The sequence below is a fragment of the Phascolarctos cinereus genome, unplaced genomic scaffold, assembly GCF_003287225.1.
Source record: "Phascolarctos cinereus isolate Bilbo 61053 unplaced genomic scaffold, phaCin_HiC Scaffold_2;HRSCAF=192, whole genome shotgun sequence".
NCBI classification, from domain to species: domain Eukaryota; kingdom Metazoa; phylum Chordata; class Mammalia; order Diprotodontia; family Phascolarctidae; genus Phascolarctos; species Phascolarctos cinereus.
The window spans coordinates 407,983,303-408,001,498 of NW_027555625.1; the positions used below are offsets into that span (position 1 = coordinate 407,983,303).

At 44.5% G+C, this 18,196-nt stretch overlaps 1 protein-coding gene across 2 annotated transcripts in view; it reads left to right on the forward strand.

The window, feature by feature from the left end:
• Positions 1-12,521: 12,521 nt before the first annotated feature.
• Positions 12,522-18,196, forward strand: part of NEURL1B (neuralized E3 ubiquitin protein ligase 1B) — a 71,809-nt gene continuing 66,134 nt past the window's right edge. Inside the window, exon 1 of one of the 2 annotated variants that reach the window (XM_020969136.2) lies at positions 12,522-12,762. In XM_020969136.2, coding sequence (XP_020824795.1) covers positions 12,732-12,762 — 31 coding nt within the window. In that variant the 5' untranslated portion in view covers positions 12,522-12,731. The remainder of the gene's footprint in view (positions 12,763-18,196) is intronic. The other variant, XM_020969135.2, reaches the window with a different exon arrangement.

Genomic DNA, 18,196 nt, shown 5'->3' on the forward strand with positions numbered 1-18,196 from the left:
TATGCATACTTCTATTTATCCGTTCTTTCTTTGGAGGTGGGTAGCATCTTCCTTTGTAGGTCCTTTATAGTTGATTTAGTTTTTATAATATTCAGAATAATGGTTGTTCACAATTATTCTTCAAACAATATTGCTGTTACTATATACAACATTCTCTTGGTTCTGCTCACTTCACTCTTCATTACTTCATGGAAAGTTTTTCCTGTTTTTCTAAAATTAACCAGCTTATCATTTCATGCAGCACAGTAGTATTCTATCACAATCATATGCCACAACTTGTTCAGCCATTTTCCAATTGACGGGCATCCCCTCAATTTCCAGTTCTTTGCCACCACAAAGAGAGCTGCTGTAAATATTTTGGGATATATAGGTTCTTTTCCTTTTTCGCTGATTGTCTTGGGAAACAAACCTAACAGTGGTATTTCTGGGTCAAAAGGTATACAGACACAGTTTTATGACTCTTTGGGCATAGTTCCAGATCGCTTTCCAAAATAGTTGGATCAATTCACAGTTCCACCAACAGTGTATTAATGTCCCAGTTTCTCTACATCCCCTCCAACATTTGTCATATTCCCCTTCTATCATTTTAGCCAATCTGATACGTGTGAGACAAAATGCTCGCTTCATTGAGTTAAAATGGTTGAATGTTAGAGCTGGAAAGATCCTGAAAAATCTTCTAGTCCAAAGATTCTTAACCTTTTTCGTGTCCTGAACCCTTTTGGCAGTCCGGTGAAGTCTATGGACTCCTTCTCAGAATGTTTTTAAATAGATATTTGGTAGAAAATGGAAGGAAGGAAATGTTAGCTTTCAGTTAGAGGCTAGTGAAAATAAGGATGTCATTTTTTCCCCCATTCAAGTTTACAGATTCCCTGAAACCTATCCCCAGATCCCTGGTCTATGGACTCCAGGCTAAGAACCCTTAGGTGAGTTGAGCCCTCCCTCCCACCATCTCAGCTCCTTATTTTTCATGTGAGGCAAAGCTACTCGAGATCCCACCTTTCGTAATTAAAACTTCCTGAGGGAAGAGAGGACATTTCTGAGATTCTCTGTCCTCCTATTTTAAGATTTGACCTTGGATCTCCCTGCAATGAATGCTTGGACTGCAGGACAGTTGCTAGACCTTTCCTTTCTTGCAGAATTCAGAGTTGAAAGGGCCATTTCAAACCCAAATAAAAATCCTTTCTACCAAATATCTGACCAGCAGCCATCCAGGCTTGAAAGTGAGTATAGGCCCACTGACTCCTAAGCTAGCCCATTCCACTTTGGGGCCATTCCAGTTGTTAGCAAGTTTTTCCTTATAGTTTTCCTTCCATTCATGGCTCCTATCTCTGCCCGTCTCCTTGTTGGATGGGTTCTGAATATCTGGGAGGGGCTGACTAGGCTCAGAGCCTATTACTGCCCACGAGCTTTAAGGCCTATGCTCAAACTTAGAGTTAGCGCAGAAAGACTGGTGGGACCAGAATAACCACGTTACTCATTCCCTCCCTGGGGTTGGGTTGTTAAGTAAGGTCTTGCTTGAGACCGTCTGGTCCTTCCCATGATAATGGAGACTTTATTTTTCGTAGTTCCATTCTGAGAGCTGGGAACCCCACTGAACATGCTGAAATTCTCCAGGGAACGAATGCTACTCATCTTTCCCCAACACATCCTATTTCCAAAGGATAACTTAAAAAAAGCGTAAGAGCTCCAATTAACACATTGATCAGCCATGATTCCAGGGGACAGATGATGAAGAATGCTACCCACCTCCTGACAGAGGGGTGACGGACTAATATGCAAAATGAGACACACATTTTTTGAACATTGCCAACACAGAAATTTGTTTTGCTTGACTGTACTCATTTGTTGCCAAAAAAAAAAAAATCTGTCATGCTTTTGCCAATAGCATTCTTATACTTGGAAGGTTGTCTCTTCCCAACCCTCTCCTCCCCATCTCCACCTGTTGAAATCCTACCCATCCTTCAAGACACATGGGAAGTACTCGACGGCTACTTGAAATACATGGAATTCCTAAACCATTGTGACCAGTCTTACAGGATCCACAAGCAGTGCTTTCTCAGTTCAAGTCTTGGGTTCAAAAAGCCAGTAGGGAAAATCCCTTATTACAAATCAGCCTGTGCACACTGCTCATGCCGTGTCTCAGAGGCAGCCAACCACTCTGCCAATGCCCAGGGTCAAAGCTCCTTGGGGCAGAGGTTGTCATCAGTCCAATCATTCAGGGACAATTAGAAATGGAAACTTCCTGTCCTTTGGCTTGCCAATTGAATTGGCTCTCCAACTCCTCCCCCCAACCCCCACCAGAAGTATCTTCTGCATCAGCAAAAGGACTCATATGTTCAAATAACACTTACTCGGAGCAGCCAGAGTTGAGACGAGAAGGTATCAAAAACCTACTTCTTTCATATAACTATCTCCCATCTAGTCTGGCTGGGTGCTAGCCCCTGAAAATTCTCTCTCCTTCCCAGTGACTGCTGGGTCCTTCACTCTGCCTCTAGAACTTCAGTAGCAGTCCTCCGATTCATCACCCCTGGAGTGATAAGCATCCAGGTTAAAACCAGCAACAACAACAATAACCCAGCTCCTGGCCAGGGCAGAAGGCTTGCCGAGGGGGAGACGGTACGGGGAGATTCGAAGCAGGGCCCAGCCGCTGTTCCCTCCTGCGTTTTCCTTTGTCCCCGTAATTGAAGGCATGTCTCCTGCTCTGTGTAGCCTCTCTCCCCACCCAGATCCGCCTTTCTGGGATACACTCGGAGCTACAGCTTTTTAGCAAAGGTCTTGGGCACTCAATTCAACAAACATCTATTAAGTGCCTACTAAGAGCAGTATGTGCCAAGTCTAGCGGCTAGGGGTAACAATGGAGGAGACCACTAATTAGAAACCAAAGGCTTTCCCTGCAGGACCAAGGAGATGGGAGTGTGCTGGAGCAAACAGGGCACTTACGCAGGGAATTGAGGTATCCAAACCCCGAAGTCCAAAAGGCTCGATTAAGTTGCTTTCCAAACTTTGGGTGGCTGCATGACCTTTCCGCATCTCAGTGTCATGGTCTGTAAAAGGGGCTCTTAGCCTTTTTGTGCGTCATGGACTCCGTTGGCAGTCTTGTGAAGCCTCGGTATTCCTTCTTAGAATAATGTATTTTTAAAAACAAACTTATAATTGCAAAAAATGCTAAATATTAGTCAGCGGTTGGTGAAAACAAAGATGTATTTTTTTTCTCCATCCAATAACACAGACACCCTGATATCTACCCATGAACTCCTTTGGGATGCAAGGAAACCGGGTTAAGAAGCCTTGGTCCATAAAGTCAGCAAGAATCATCAAAATCTCCCAACCTATGCAACAGAGGCCAAGCTGTCCCAAAGTCATGAGAGGTACCCCTCTTAGATGGGACATTCGGGAAAGTGGGTAGGAGAAGAGAGAATGGAAAGTGGAGAACGAGTTCACTTCTCCCTTGGGCTAGAAAAAATGGCTTCTCAAAGCTAATCTGTCCCCCTAGGCAGTAAGGGTTTGTTTAACAATGGAAAACCCTGACAGGGCTCTTAGAACCTGGAGCTCAAAGGTACTTTAGCCACTGGATACTAGTATAGAACTGGAAGAGACCATCTAATACAAACCCTTCATTTTATAAATGACAAAACTAAGACCTAGATGGGGAAAGTGCCTTGCTCAAAGTCATTCAGATGGTAAACAGCAGGACCAGCTACTCAGATCTTCTGACTCTGAAAACCATTATTTCCCCCCGCCCCAGCACAAAATGTTACCTCCTCGGCAACATTTCCTGTTCCTTTAGGAATACTGCTAAAAATCACCTCCATATCCCAGCTCCATCTCTGTTTTGTCCTCTAAAATTAAGAGGTTGGACTACATAACTTTTCACATTTAGAGCTGTGATGGGTTCTAAACCCTGGGACCCTGTGTCAAAGCCGGTTCTTGGTGATCAGGGAATGGGGGAGAAATGTACCATCATGCCCACGGAGGGGAGCATCACGTTCGTCTCTTAATCTGAGCTGTTTGAGGAGCTTCTCGGTGCCTCAGCACTTACTAAATTTTACTTTATAATGTTCTGAATATGAATGAAAGTGTCAGTGAAACATCTTGAGCTGCTTGGGAGACTTGAGCTGTATATAAATAGGTGATGTGTTCATTGTATAATAGGAACTACCGTACATGAAGGGAGGTGAATACACACATGAATGCATCATATGACCCTGGCTCTTCTGTGGAAGAGAATCCTGTCGTGGTCACGTGGTGCCATTAGCCGATCTCAGGCAGAGGCTGCTGAACACACCTTTAAAAAGAGATGTATCTTGATGTGTTGGGGCGGGGGGAGTGGAAGGCAAATCTTGTTTTTCAGTTCGTTTGGGGAGTTTGCATTTAAAGGCATCTCTCTCTCCAGCTGTAGTCAACAGAATGACAGCATCATCCGTGCTGATGACAGAGCCTCATTGTTTCTGACTAGGTGAGGTTTCTTCAGAAGTAGCTGGCCCTGCTGATTGACTATTGCCAGAAGGACCAGCTCAGCATCGTTTTCACCACACCTAAAACCGCTGTAGTTGAAAGGCGTTCTCTAGTGAAGAGAAACAGGATTTCAGGCTTCGAAGAGCCTCAGACATCTTATCCACTTAAATGATCAGGAAGAAGTGGCCCCAGCTAGCTGGTTAATATCTGGTTTGTACATAGCTACTTGCAAGTGGTCTTCCACGCAGACTATGAGCTCCTTGAGATCAGGAGTTGGTATTATTAGTTGCTGTTCTTTGTGTCCCCAGTGCTTTGCACAGTGCCCGGCACAGAGTAGACACTTAAATGCTACTTGACTGATTTTGGAAATGCTTGCCAAATGACTGAATAATCTCAGTAGGCTTTGGAATCTGAATCACAGGACATAGAGACTGCAAGGGACCTTAGGGCCATTTAATCCAATTCCGTTATTTTGCAGAGAAGAGAGCTGAAGCCAAGAAAGACAGTGACTTATCCAAGGTCGTATAGCCAACTAATAGGAAAGTCCCATTACACTCTACTGCTAGGCCAAGGCACATGGTACATACTCTGTGGCCCATTGAAAGCAGACCTCCTTCCACAGAGGACTGTATGGTGGTTCTTTTATGGATGTGATAGCCAGTGGTCAACAGCTGCTTTTAAAAAATGCTTTATGGCTAATGTAATTTCTTTCCTATGAGGCTTGCTACCAGTGTGCCCATCAGCAAGTTACTTCTCCTCAATGGGCTCATTTTCTTCATCTGTTACTGAGGAAAGCAGACGAGCAAATTTCTGAAATACCTTATAAAGACTGATGAGCCTCCGAATTCTGGGGTCCCAAACAATATAGGTTATCCCAAAAGTCTTAGGGCAGATTTTGGGGACTAAGACTTTATATATATATATATATATATATATATATATATATGCATGTATGTGCATATATATATATACATACATATATATATATATACACACACACATATGTGTGTGTACATATATAATTTCCCCCCAATTACATGTTAAAACGATTTTTTTAACATTTGTATTTTTTTTTTAAGTTTTGAGGTCCAAATCCTATCCCTTTCCCCACTCCCTTCCCCCCTCCCTGAGATGGTAAGCAATCACATATAGGTTATACAGGTGCAATCATGTAAAACATTTCCATATGCCTCATTTTGTGCAAGAAGACTTGAATAAAAGAAAAAAAGTGAAAGTAAAAAATAGCATGCTTCAGTCTGTATTCAAACAATATTCAAAAAATGGAGGCATTGTATTGCTGAGAATAGCTAAGTCATTCCCAGTTCTTCATTGAATAATATTGCTGTTATTGTGTGCAGTGTTCTCCTGGTTCTGCTCACTTCACTCTGCATCAGTTCATGTGAGTCTTTCTAGGTTTTTTTGAAAACCATCCTGCTCATCATGTCTTATAGCACAATAATATTCTGTCACAACCATATATGACAACTTGCTCAGCCATTCCCCAGTTGATGGAGTATCCCTTCAATTTCCAATTCTTAGCCACCACAAAAAAGAGCTGCTATAATATTTTTGTACAAATAGGTCCTTTTCTCTCTTTTTATGGGACTAAAATTTAGAAACTTGCTGTATTGGTGTAAATGTTTAAGAAGATTCAAACCTCTTTTGAGGAAAATATTGGACCTACCCTTAGGCATTCCCTACTCCCACCAGTGCTAAAATGGGTCACACAAGTGCAAATTTACAGCAACACAAATTAGCCATATCTACCCATAAACTCCCACTCCTTGACCCCCACCTTCCACATACCTGGTAACAAAAGCACATGATTATCACTTTTACCATTTACATAGAATAACTATAGTGGAGGTGTTAGTTAAAGAATTCAGGAATTATGTGCTATAGTAACCGCCAAAGCAGCAATGCCATATTTTGGGGAGGAAAGGGGCTGGAATCAGAGCCAGAAAACCTGACTTTTATTCCCACTTCAGATGCTTTCTAATTATACAATCACTCAACTGCCCTGTACCTCAGTTCCTTCATCTGTAAAATAAGAGGCAGGGAACAGACTGCGTGGCGTTAGGTTCCTTAGCCCACAGTAAGCATTTAATAAATGCCAAGTTGATTGAATGATTGATAGCACCTATAATACGATGAAGTCTAGCTCTGCTACTCCCTTGCTGGGTGACCTTGGAGCTAGCGTAGTACAGTGGGAAAAGCACCAATTCTAGAGTAAAGGGACTTGGGTCCAGCTGATTTTTTTTTTTTTTTACTAATAGTGTGTTCATAGGCAAGTCACTTAAAGTCCTGGGACCTCAGTTTCCTTATCTGTAAAATGAGGGTCGTCCTAGATGGCATCTGAGCTCCTTTCCATCTCTAGATCTATGAATCTGTGGTTCTTCTTTGGGCCTCATTTCCCTTGTCTTCAAAAGACCTAATAATAGATAGCATGAATATAGTGCTTTAAGGTTTTCAAAGTACTTTAGAAAACATTGTCACATTTTATCTTCACAAAAGCCCTAGTAGGTAGGTGATGTTATTATCCCCACTTTACAGATGAGGAAACTGAGGCAGACCAAGGTTAAGTGACTTGCTCAAGGTCCCACTGAGGTCAGCTTTGAACTCAGATCTTCCTGACTCCAAGCTCAGCACTGTAACCATGGCAGAACTTAGCTGCCCCAAGAAAGGAGTATAATGTAGCAAAAGGGATCTCAGATTTGGACTTCTTGCTAGATCTAGTGCTACTTAATAACACCAGGGTGCACTTGGGAAAGTCACCTTGCCTTCTGGTCTTCCATTTCCTCACCTTTAAAATAATGGGATTGGGCTAGGTTAGCCTCTGAAGTCCTTTCTAGGTCCAAACACTATGAAACATTCCCTTAAGATATAAGATAATTGAGAAAAAAGACCAATTGGAAAAGTTAACTGTAAGGGAAGGGGACTAGACTAGAAGATCTCAAAGATTCTATGAGTCTATGATTCTGTTAATTCATCTAGAAGTCAGAGGTTCTCAAACTTATTTGGCCTACTTTTTTGACCCCTTTTAAAAGAAATTACTCAGTGCCCCTCTGGAAATCTACTTTCTTTAACCTTTCAGCAGTTTTTTTTTTTAAATTTGTGTCATTCCAAAAATATATATAATTTTTTTTTAAATGATGCAACTTAAATTTAATAATTCATTGTAAATTTGTAGGTTTTTTCCTGCATTGAAATTTTGATGATGCAATATTGATTCATGTGACCATATAGTATCGTATTGTAAACAAGTCATCACATACACATATTCCTGCCGATGCATGTTGGACTTCCCGGCAATGTGTGACGAGCTCACCTGCCGACACTTGCTTGTTAAGACCTGTCAGAGGACTTGACCACTGATCACTTACAACTTGCATTGTGTGTGTTTATTTGGAAAATAATGTAATCACTATGACTTTAACTCTGTTGCACAACAGATGAAACATGTACGAATGCTTTTCCAAAATTTTCTTATCCTCTTTTTTCCTTATGCTTCCATGCCCCCTTATTTTTATTCAATGCCCCCCAATTGCACCTTAAGCTACAACACCCCTCCACAGTTCCAGTGTCCCCCGGGGGGGAGCAGTATCATCCACTTTGGGAACCTATGATAGATTATCCAAATTAAATCCCTATATTAATTAGGCCATAAGAAAGAAACATACTAGACTAGATCTTCTCTTTGTCCTCTATCTTTTATAGAGAGCTAATATTAGAATCATCACAGAATCTGAATTGAAAGGAACCTCAGAGACCATCTAGCTCAATTTTGACCTGAGCAAGAATCCATTCTGTAGTATATCAGGCCAATGGTCATGTAGTCTTTGTATAAGGAGCTTCAGTGAGGGGGAATACACTACTTCCCCGAGTCATTTCCGTTCCACTTTGGGATGGCTCCAATTGTTAGGTATGCTTTAATTGCTTCCCGATGACATCTGCTTCCCTAAAACCTTCACCCTTAGCTCCTTGCTCTGCCCGCTGGGGCCAAGTAGAACAAATTCTCCCCTTCCTATGATAGCGTTTCAAATACAGCTTTCGTGTCTTTCCTTGGTCTTCTCCATTGGAGCAGTGTTCGCTTCTTTTGAAAACTCAAATACAGGATCTGCTGTGTGAACAATGTCCCTTACAGAAGAACTCATGTGGTAAACTCCATCTCAGACTTCTGCTCCAGGTCAAACTTTAATTCGCAGGCTCTTTCTTGTTGGACAATGGACTGTGCAGCCTGTGCTTCTGCTTTGGCCTTAACTCCTAGGAAACCGAGGCAAGTTTAATGACCAGATCATAATGATTTACCCAAGGTGCCTGACAGCATCTCCTCCTGCTGTTTTCAGATCGTCCCTGTTCTGTTATTACCCATAACTATCCTGTGCTACATTACGTTTTGTATGCTACATCAAATCGTTTTTGGAACTAGGCAAAGTGTAAATCCCGCGGAGGGAATCCCTTTGTGAGGCAAAAGACTGCTCTGTAATTATGTGAAAATCTGGATTTGCAAGCCAGATGTCAGGGTTTGCTGCACACAGAGTGCACCTGCACAGCTTTCACTAGGCCGAGCATTTTTGTTTGCCTCAGAGCCTGCATTCCCATAAGATTGCCCAATACTGACCACTTAAATTTATCAAGAGTAATTGCTCTCTGAATGCACCTCTGTTCTGGGAGGACTGCTAAATTACAGGCAGCTGACAAAAGTAAGAATGTTCTCTGTGACCAACGGCTAAAGTTACGACTACACTTTACCATGTCCCAGTGTCCCCAATCACAACCAGCCTGGTTATGCATTTCTGCAGAAATAGGAAATGAAACAAGCTAAAAGACTGGCTGACTCCAGCCCCCAGTATAAAGTCTTCACTCCCAGAGTTTCAAAACTGGAAAATGGCTGGTGGCATTCAGCTTTTTGACTTTCACTCATGAAATGTTCGACCAGAGGGGCAGCTAGGTAGTGCAGTGGATAGAGCTCCGACCTTGGAGTCAGGAGAGCCTCAGTTCAAATCTGTCCTCAGACAGATGACACTTACTAGCTGTGTGACCCTAAGCAAGTCACTTAACCCTGATTGTCTCACCAAAAAGAAAAAAAAAAAGAAAAAAAAAGTTTGACCAGTGCCTTTCCAAATATTAAGGTAGCTCAGTATTTATGAAACATGGGTTCTGTACAAATAACAATCTGACAACAGCCTTGATACAAACAGTAGAGGTGAGGGGCTATAGGTAAAAAATGCTACATATACAATTAGGCATGGTCACTATCGATTGGTTTTGCTTAACTGTTTTCCTTTGTTACTGAAGACAACCGGACACATCTTTGGGAAAGGTATAGGGCAGTATATTAAAAAATGACTGTGACAGAAAAACAAAAGACATCACTAAAATTTTCCTTAAACAAGTCAAGCCTCAAAACAGTGTTGAGGTTTAGGGGTGCTGGGGTGCTGGGATCCCAAAATCACAATACGCAGGTCCTGCGTGAGAGAAGCGACCCAAGCCTTCCTTCAGCCAAAGACAAAGTTTATTAGAACATCCTTCATATTGGCCAGACTCTTAAGGAATCCGAGCAGTGGCTAGATTATAAGAATCTGAGCATCTTAATGGAGACAAGATGGACCTTATATACGGAAAGACTGGGAGATATCTGGGAGTGGCCAAGTAGTCTGTAGGGACTGAGGTAATAGAATGCCAGGGACCTGCACCATGTACCCAAGGGAGAAGGGAGCCTAGCTAGGATCAAGGGTGGGAAGTGGCCGTGGCCATAGGGCGGTAAAACAATGGAGGGCTAGGCTAGGTTAAGGGTAACAGAGAATTGGGAGATTGGGCATAGCCACAGGAAAAAACCAGTTGATACGATTATAGCCTCAGGCAAAAACCAGAGATTTGGCCATTTGGGAAAATCCAGGGTTTTTCCTTTTTGGGGTCCAGATCCCAATCCCATTAACAGTACCATTGGGTTAACAATCTCTTACTGGGTCAAATTGGGTTACATCAATATATGCAACTTCCTTCTTATTGGAACTTTCACTGCTCCTGTCTGGAGGTCTCTAATTGCGCTAAGGTGGGCTTCTTACGGTAAAATGAACAAAGTGCTGACTTCAGAATCATAGGACCTGGGGCCAAATTCATGATCCAGGTTTATCATCACTTAACTTCTTTGGGGCTCATTTTCCTCATTTGAAAAATAAGGGAAATTGGACTAGATGACCCCCAAGAGGACTTTTTACTCTTACTTTTTACTCCTTCCTCAAACCTGGCAACCAGACAGAAGCAAACCACACCTAAAGGAGACCCTCTCCCCTAGTAATGATTGTTTTGTAATTAAGAAAGAGCAAAGGCAGCTTTTGTGAATGTTTCCCCCTCTGGGGACGTCTAGAATTTAAATTTAATATGTATTCCCTTTGTACTGTGGATTGGAAAAAAAAAGTTCTCTATCTTATAATAAAGATCCCTATGGGCTACCCTGGTTATATTTGGTTTCTCTCCATTCCTTTCCCACCGAGCCCCCATCTTCTCTGACACTTACGCAAGCTAGGTGGTGCAAAGGATAGAACTTTGAATCGAGAAGACCTGAGTTCAAATCCACCCTCAGGCACTTACTAGTTGTGTCACCCTAGGCAAGCACTTAACCTCTCTCTGCCTCGGTTTCCTTATCTGCAAAATGGGGAGAAAAATAGCGCCTATCTGTCAGGGTTGTTGTGAACATGAAATGAGATATTTGTAAAGCGCTTTGCAAAATGTAAAGCGCTGTACAAATGCTAGCTATTATTTGCCCTACTGAGATTACCCTCATTACCCTTCTCCTACAGTGCCAGACTGCTCTTTGCTCAAACAGCTACAGTAACTGTCTTCTAAAAACTCACTTAACAAGAAGCCGGAACGCCAGACCAACATCCTGTCTCTTCATTAGAGAGTAAGAGGCATGTGAGGAAAAAAAAAAAATAGCCTGGACTGAGAACCCAGGGATCTGGGTCCACCTAAAGGGGTAGTGGCAAAAATAAATAAATTTTTAAAATTTGAATTAGATAATTTGGATGAGAAGCTAAATTCTACCAAACTCACTGTGTGACGTTGGGCAAGTGCATTCATCCATTGATTTAATTTAACATTTACTAAGTAAGCATCTACCAGTCACTTTGGCACCCAAAGACAAAAAACAAAAGAAAAAAAACAGGGAAACTGTGGGTTGGCCGGCGCGGAGGGCGGGGGGGGGGGGAGAAGAACAGGTTTACAGATGAGTCAATGCAAAATAGAAATTACGTGGGGGAAAGGCAGGAACGACTAGTGGGGATAGGAAGAACCTCTTCTAACACATAGCCCTTGAAGGCCTCAGTTTCCTTACTTGTAAAATGAGGAAACTGGACCAGATGGCTTGTGAGGCGTTTTTCAATTCTAAATTCTATTATCTCAGCCCCAGTTTTACCACTAACTAGCTGTGGGCAAATCCCTTGGCCTCTCAGGGCCCGGTCTCCTCGGAGGTAGAAGTGGCGTGCATTATCTGACCTCCAAACTAGGTTCTTTCTAGCTCTACCCGTCCGTTCTTTCTTTCTTTCACTAGTAAATGCACTTGTCCCTTTTTGCTACTGAAGTCAACGAATGCATTGTCTCATTCCTGCCAGTATCTGCGCGTTTGTCCTGCTGGGCGCCCGAGTTTCCCCTTGGAAGCCTGTGCCCTGGCAGGCTCGGCCGGCCGCGTCTGTCAGTCTGTCCTGGTTGCTAAGCTCCTAGAGTCAGGGACCTCTGCGGGGTGTGCACAGTGCAACGGCTGCCGGGCCGGTGCTAAAGCTCGGCACCCCCGCGCGTCCTCCTGGGAGGCCCCAGAGGGAGGGGAGGAGCGGCGCCGGCTCCCGGCTTTTTCGCCGTTGCTCCTCTCCAGCTGCCCTTTCCAAACTTTCAAAAGATGCGGCCGGACTCCGCCCCCGGTCCCCCGCGCCTCGGCGGCCGCTGAGCAGCTGCAAAGGGGAGCAGCGGGCCGGGGCGGGGCGGGCCGGGGCGGAGCGGAGGCCGGCCCTACCCGAGCCCAGGTGGCTCCGCCTCCCGGGGGCGCGAGCCGGCGGTGGCCCGGGGAGCTGCTCTCTTGTTCCCTCGCTCGCTGCTGCTCGTGCCGGCAGCAAGCTATGTCCCGGAGCCGAGCCCTCGGAGCCGGGGACCCGTCGCGCGCCTAGGACGCAGCCGCAGCAGCCGACTAGTTAGTTGTCAATGGCCCTTCGCATAGCGGAGCAGCACCGGACTAGGGGACCCTCCGCGCCTTCTCTGCCGCTGCCCACCCCCACCCGAGAGTGATGGGCAACACCGCTCACAAGACCCTGCCAGGTAAGCGGCTGCCAGCGCCCTGGGCTCCCATCGTGGCCACCCCCCCCCCCCCCCCACCCCCGCTGCCCTTCGGAACTGCTTGCCGCTCTCCGCTCGCCCCTCTCCGGCCGTTGCGCGGGACCGAGCTGGCTTGTCGCCCGGTTGCCGGGCTTGGCCGACCGACTGCCGGCGTTTCCCGCCCTCCCAACCCGCCAACACACACACACATACACACACACATGCCCGAGGCCCGGCCGTGCCCGCTGGGGTTGCCGCCTTCAGCCGGGGAGCAGGGCAGCAGCGCTGCCCGCTGCCCTCCGCCCTGTCCTGGGCTCCAGCGCTGGCGCTTTGCTCCCGCTGCACCCCTCTCCTCCAGGTGCCAGGGCTGCTCAATGTTGCCACCATTCTCTTCTCCCCCGCCCCAGGCACCCCGGCTGTAGCCAGGTGCTAGCACCCTCCCCCCACTTCCAGAGCTGCCCGGCTCTCCATTATCCTAGCCTTTTCTTTGGGGCTCTTCCCACCTCCTCACACACACTTTATTCTTCTGTTCCAAAGCAAAATTGCATTAACAGGGATAGTGGACACAGGCAGCTGCCTGGCATTCGGGAGTTCACCTGAAACCCCTGAGGTGTGTGCTGGGAAAGGGAGGGATGGAGGAAGCAAATCATAGGGGCGCTGGGGCAGCCGCGGAGGAGAGAGCAAAAACAGTGAAACCATCGATCCCATTGCTCCTGCCCCACCCCAGCATCCCTGCACCCCAATCGCGTTCGTGTCTGCTCTAGTGCAGGGAATGCTTCCTGGAAGAGGCAGCCACCATCTCTCCTTCCCCTTTGTTCAGGCGTTTCTCTTATGCCCCCAGCTTGTTGGGGGGAGGGAAGCTCTTGGCTGAGCCGCAGACAGCCTCAAGGACGAGATCCAGGTCCTGGTGGCCAGAGGGGGTCCTCTGGGAGGCGCCACCTGCAGAGGGAATTGGTCTTACTCCCTGAATTGCCAGGGACAGAGTCCACCAGGGTGAAAGTGTCTGCTCCAACCAATGTGTTAGAGCTGTGAGGACCAGGAGGGTGACTGCAGGGGGTAGAGAGAGAAGGGACGGCAGGGGATCGCAGCAGAGCCCTGCAACAGACTGGTGTCAGGCTGGCAGCCTTCAGGACTATGAGAAGGGATCAACTTTCTCCCCTGCTTGTCACCACCTGCGACTTCCACAGCTGTTTGGCTGTCTGCTGGCTGTAGAGGTCTTTGTCAACCAGTCTGCCTCTTTAGGACCGTTTCTGGCAAGTGGTCTAAGGCCAGTGACACACAGAAGGCTCTCTTGTCCTCTGTCCTTCTGTTATTTTATGGTATGTTTCTGCTTTCCTGTAAATTATTCATCTCTTGGGCTTGGATGACTCCCTTCCCTCTGCAACTGGTTGAGTGGATTCTTATGGCAAACCTTGACTATCTGTTGATCAGAGATCACTGTCTAGCAAAATATAGGAGTGTGTTGTTAGGAAATACAGGCAGTTTTCTGCAGAAGGTTGGAGTTGTTTTTTTTTAAATAAATCTCCAAAAAGAAAATTCAATGGGTATAGAGGCTCAGCAAGAGACTTATGAAGGACAGACCACCTTATCCTTGCACACCCCCCCTCCCCACATCTTCGCTTCTTCCTTGGCATCTCACACATGGTTATCAGAATGTAATGTTTCTTCCACTCAAGGAGATTGAAATAGATTAGTGATAAACTTACTGATTTTTAAAACTGAGCCGTGGGAGGTGAAAACATCTAATCATTGTTCTGGATCAAGGCCCCTGTAGAGGAACTCTAGAAATTCAGCAAGCTGGTGAGAGCAGAGAAAGACCTTGATACACTGTGATATATTTTACATTTTCCTGGGTCCTCACTGTGAAATAAAGGTGACTGAATTTTCATATGAGCATGAATCCTGATATAACCTCCAAGGCAGGAAAGGCTTTCAGTAGGTCCCAGAAATGATTTGTCTGTCTGTCTAGAGTAGTGTCATTGCACTTTGGCAATCTGGTGAAATCTACGACCCCTTCTCAAAATAATATTTGTTGCATACTTTTATATTGGAAAGAAAAGCTAAATTTGTTAGAGATTAGTGAAAATAATGATGTGTTTTTTTCAATCTAAGTTCATAGACTTCCTGAAATCTATCCATGGACCCCAAGTTAAGAACCCTGGTGTTAAGAGGGGCCTAGTCAAGTGTGAAGAGGCACATTGGTGGAAGGGTAGTCACCAGGTGATGAATTTGTCAGCCATAGTTACTCAAGAATACCATCAACCAAGGCATAGAGAAGTAGGAGTACTGAGGATGAAAGGAATATCTATGCCAAAGGCGTCATGCATCCATGAAGGATTGTGGTACCTTTGTAACCATGAGGGATTGTGGTACCATCGTATAGTGTAAAAAGCAAGCCAGCCAGCATAGGTAAATGGAAAGAACTCTGCATTCGAAGTCAGAGGACCTGGATTCAAATCCCAGCTCTGCCACTCAGCTACTATCTTTGTTAATCAATTTGGCAAATTAATCAAGCTCTCTGTGCTTCTGTTTCCTTCTCTGTAAGATAAAGCTAGACTAGATAGGCTCTAAAGGCCCCTCTAGCTCTAAATCTGGGCAGCTAGGTGGTGCAGAGGATAGCGTTCTGCCCTGGGAATCAGAAAGGCTCATCTTTCTGAGTCAAACCTGGCCTCAGACACTAGCTGTGTGACCCTGGGCAAGTCACTTAACCTGGTTTGCCTCAGTTTCCTCATCTGTAAAATGAGTCCAGTCCAATATCTTTGTCAAAAAAAACCCCAAAACTCACCAAGAGTTGTTAACTGAACAACAAAAGGTTTAAATCATCCTGTTTAGAAGGCAGGAGACTTCTGGTATTGTCCCAAGTCTTCATTTAAATGGCTGGATGACCTTGGGCAATTCACTTCCCTCTCTGGCTTCAATTCCGTAATGAAGGAACTAGATTGGAGGTTCTTAACCTTTCTTTGTATGATGTTTCCCTCTGACAGTCCAGTGAAGCTTATGGACCCCTTCTCATAATATTTTGTTTTGTTTTTGTTTTGAGACTGGATCTCCTTATCTGTCCCAGGCCAGAAAAACCTCACCATCCCATACTAATTGGCCTAGGAGCTTTGACCTACTCCCATTTCTGACCTGGGGCAGTTCATCACTCCTTAGGCAGCCTGGTGAACCTCCGTTCCTTGGGGTTCACCACGTTGGTGCCAACAGCACAGCCTGGCTGTAGGCCATTGCATCTCAGAGCTCCTCAGCTCAAGTGATCCACCACCCTCAGCCTCTCCCATAGCAGGGATTGCAGGTTTGTGCTACCATTCCTGGCCCAGAATAATGTTTTTAAATGCATAAAATGCAACACATAGTACTACAAAGGAAACCAATTATATTAAAATAAAGATTATTTTTGTTCCCATCCAAGTTTATAGACTCTGGGCCCCAGGATGAAAACCCTGAACTTGATAATCTTAAAGTCCTCTTAAAGCTCTATCTATGGTCCTTGAATTCCCTCATAGTGTAAAATAGGCAGTAAAAAGACTCTTCTTTTGAAGGGTCTATATACGTAAAAAAGTTAAAACAGGAGTCCTAGCTGCCTGTTGCTTGAGTAGATCTTTGCCCTCTTCCTGGTGAACTGTGTCTGTGGTAGGAGTTTCCTATGGATATAACCAAATATAGCTAGGAATCATTCTCATCCAAAAAGGAACTGGTTTGAAGAATCACACCCTTTACAGTCTCTCTTAATTAAGAAATGTTTATGCATCTCCAGTGCAAAAACTATTCCTCCAGATGTGGGCCATCTTTCAAGGGTGGGGGTGGAGGTGGGAGTGGGGGCAGGCATACTGAGTATGTGAATGAGAATACAGCTTTCTAAAAATAGCATGATATTTATCTAGTAGTATTCCCACTCAAGCACAGAGCTCCATCCCTTGTGTTTTTCAGCTCTAAGTGAAGAGGCATAACACAGGTCACCTTTTTCAGCAGTTGTTCACAGAATCAGAGTAGACTTCTGAGGCCACTTAATCTAACCCATTCCTGATCAGGACTTCCCTCTCCAACGTCCTGGACAAGCAGTCAGGCAGTCTTTGCTTGAAGGTCTCCAGTGAGGGGAAACCCATTCCCTGCAGCCCACTCTGAGTTGAGATAGCTGTAATTGTTTGGAAGTTTTTTTCCTTTAACTTAACTATGATCCACTTGTCCACGTCTTCCATCAATAGCTCCCAGTTCTGCCCTCTGGGGTGAGGCCTAATCCTTCTTCCACCATTCAGCCCTTCTAATACTTCAGGACAATTATCATATCATCTTCCCTCTCAAGTCTTCTTTTTCTTCAGCTAAATATCTTGAGTTCCTTATCCTTTTTTTTTTCTTAAGGCATAGCCACCAACCCGTATTCTGATTGCCTTTCTGTGGATATTCATCCAGCTTTTCTGGGTGTCCTTCCTAAAATGGCACACCCTCAGCTAAACTCAATAGCCCAGGTGTGGTTTGACTGAGGGCAGAGTCCAGAAGAGCTGTCCCCTCACTATTTTATTTGACTCTTCTCCCCTCTCAGGGACCACTGTCTAGCCACTCTTCCCTATGGGTGATACAGATGGAGGACTTTGGTTTCAAACAATTATAACTTTCCTAAATGGATGGATAGCAATGAAAGCAAGGGCAGTTCAGGGAAGATGTTCTGTTGCAGGGAGTTAAAAAAAAACCTTTATAGAATCATTTATGATGCTCATTGTTGCTGAATTCTGTGTTGAAAGAACTTCTTTTCTATCCTTCCTTGGTAAAAAAAAAAAACAACCCAGCTCTATATTGTCTCACAGTTAAAAGGATATGAGATGGAATTCCTTATCAGGAACTTAAAATAATTGACTTTACATTTACTGAAAGAGGGAGGAGGAACAGGGAGAGATGTCCATCTTATCCCTAACAACACATTATTTGAGGCAATGAGGCAAAAAATAAATAAAAGATATTTTACTGTTCCTCACCTCAAAGCACTTACAATCTAGTTGGGAAAAGATGGGCATGAAAGTGTTGATGTTACAAGAAATTTGTTTTTCTTTCTTTTTTTTTCCCTAATGGGGTGGAGTATAGGAGAGAAAATAAATTTTTGTTAATTTAAAAAATTGTGAAGTGGGAGGGGTGCCACATAGTGAATTGTTGAATGCATTTTCAGGTGAGGTCACTGAATTATTAGTTTTGCTTAATTGTTCTACTTTGTTAGGTGAGATCTCTTCATGAAGTAGGGATACTCTGTAAGTGTTTGTAATGTGAAAACAAAACAATAAAATTTTAATAGAGGTGGGAGGGAGAGAAAATAAATAAATGCTCATTAATTGAATTTTTTTGTCATTTAAAAACCCACAAGAAATGTAAATTAGAATCATAACCTCCTAGAGCTGGGAGGGGCTTCTGAGTACATCTAGTCCAATCTGTGTACCTCCATAAGATGCCCTGT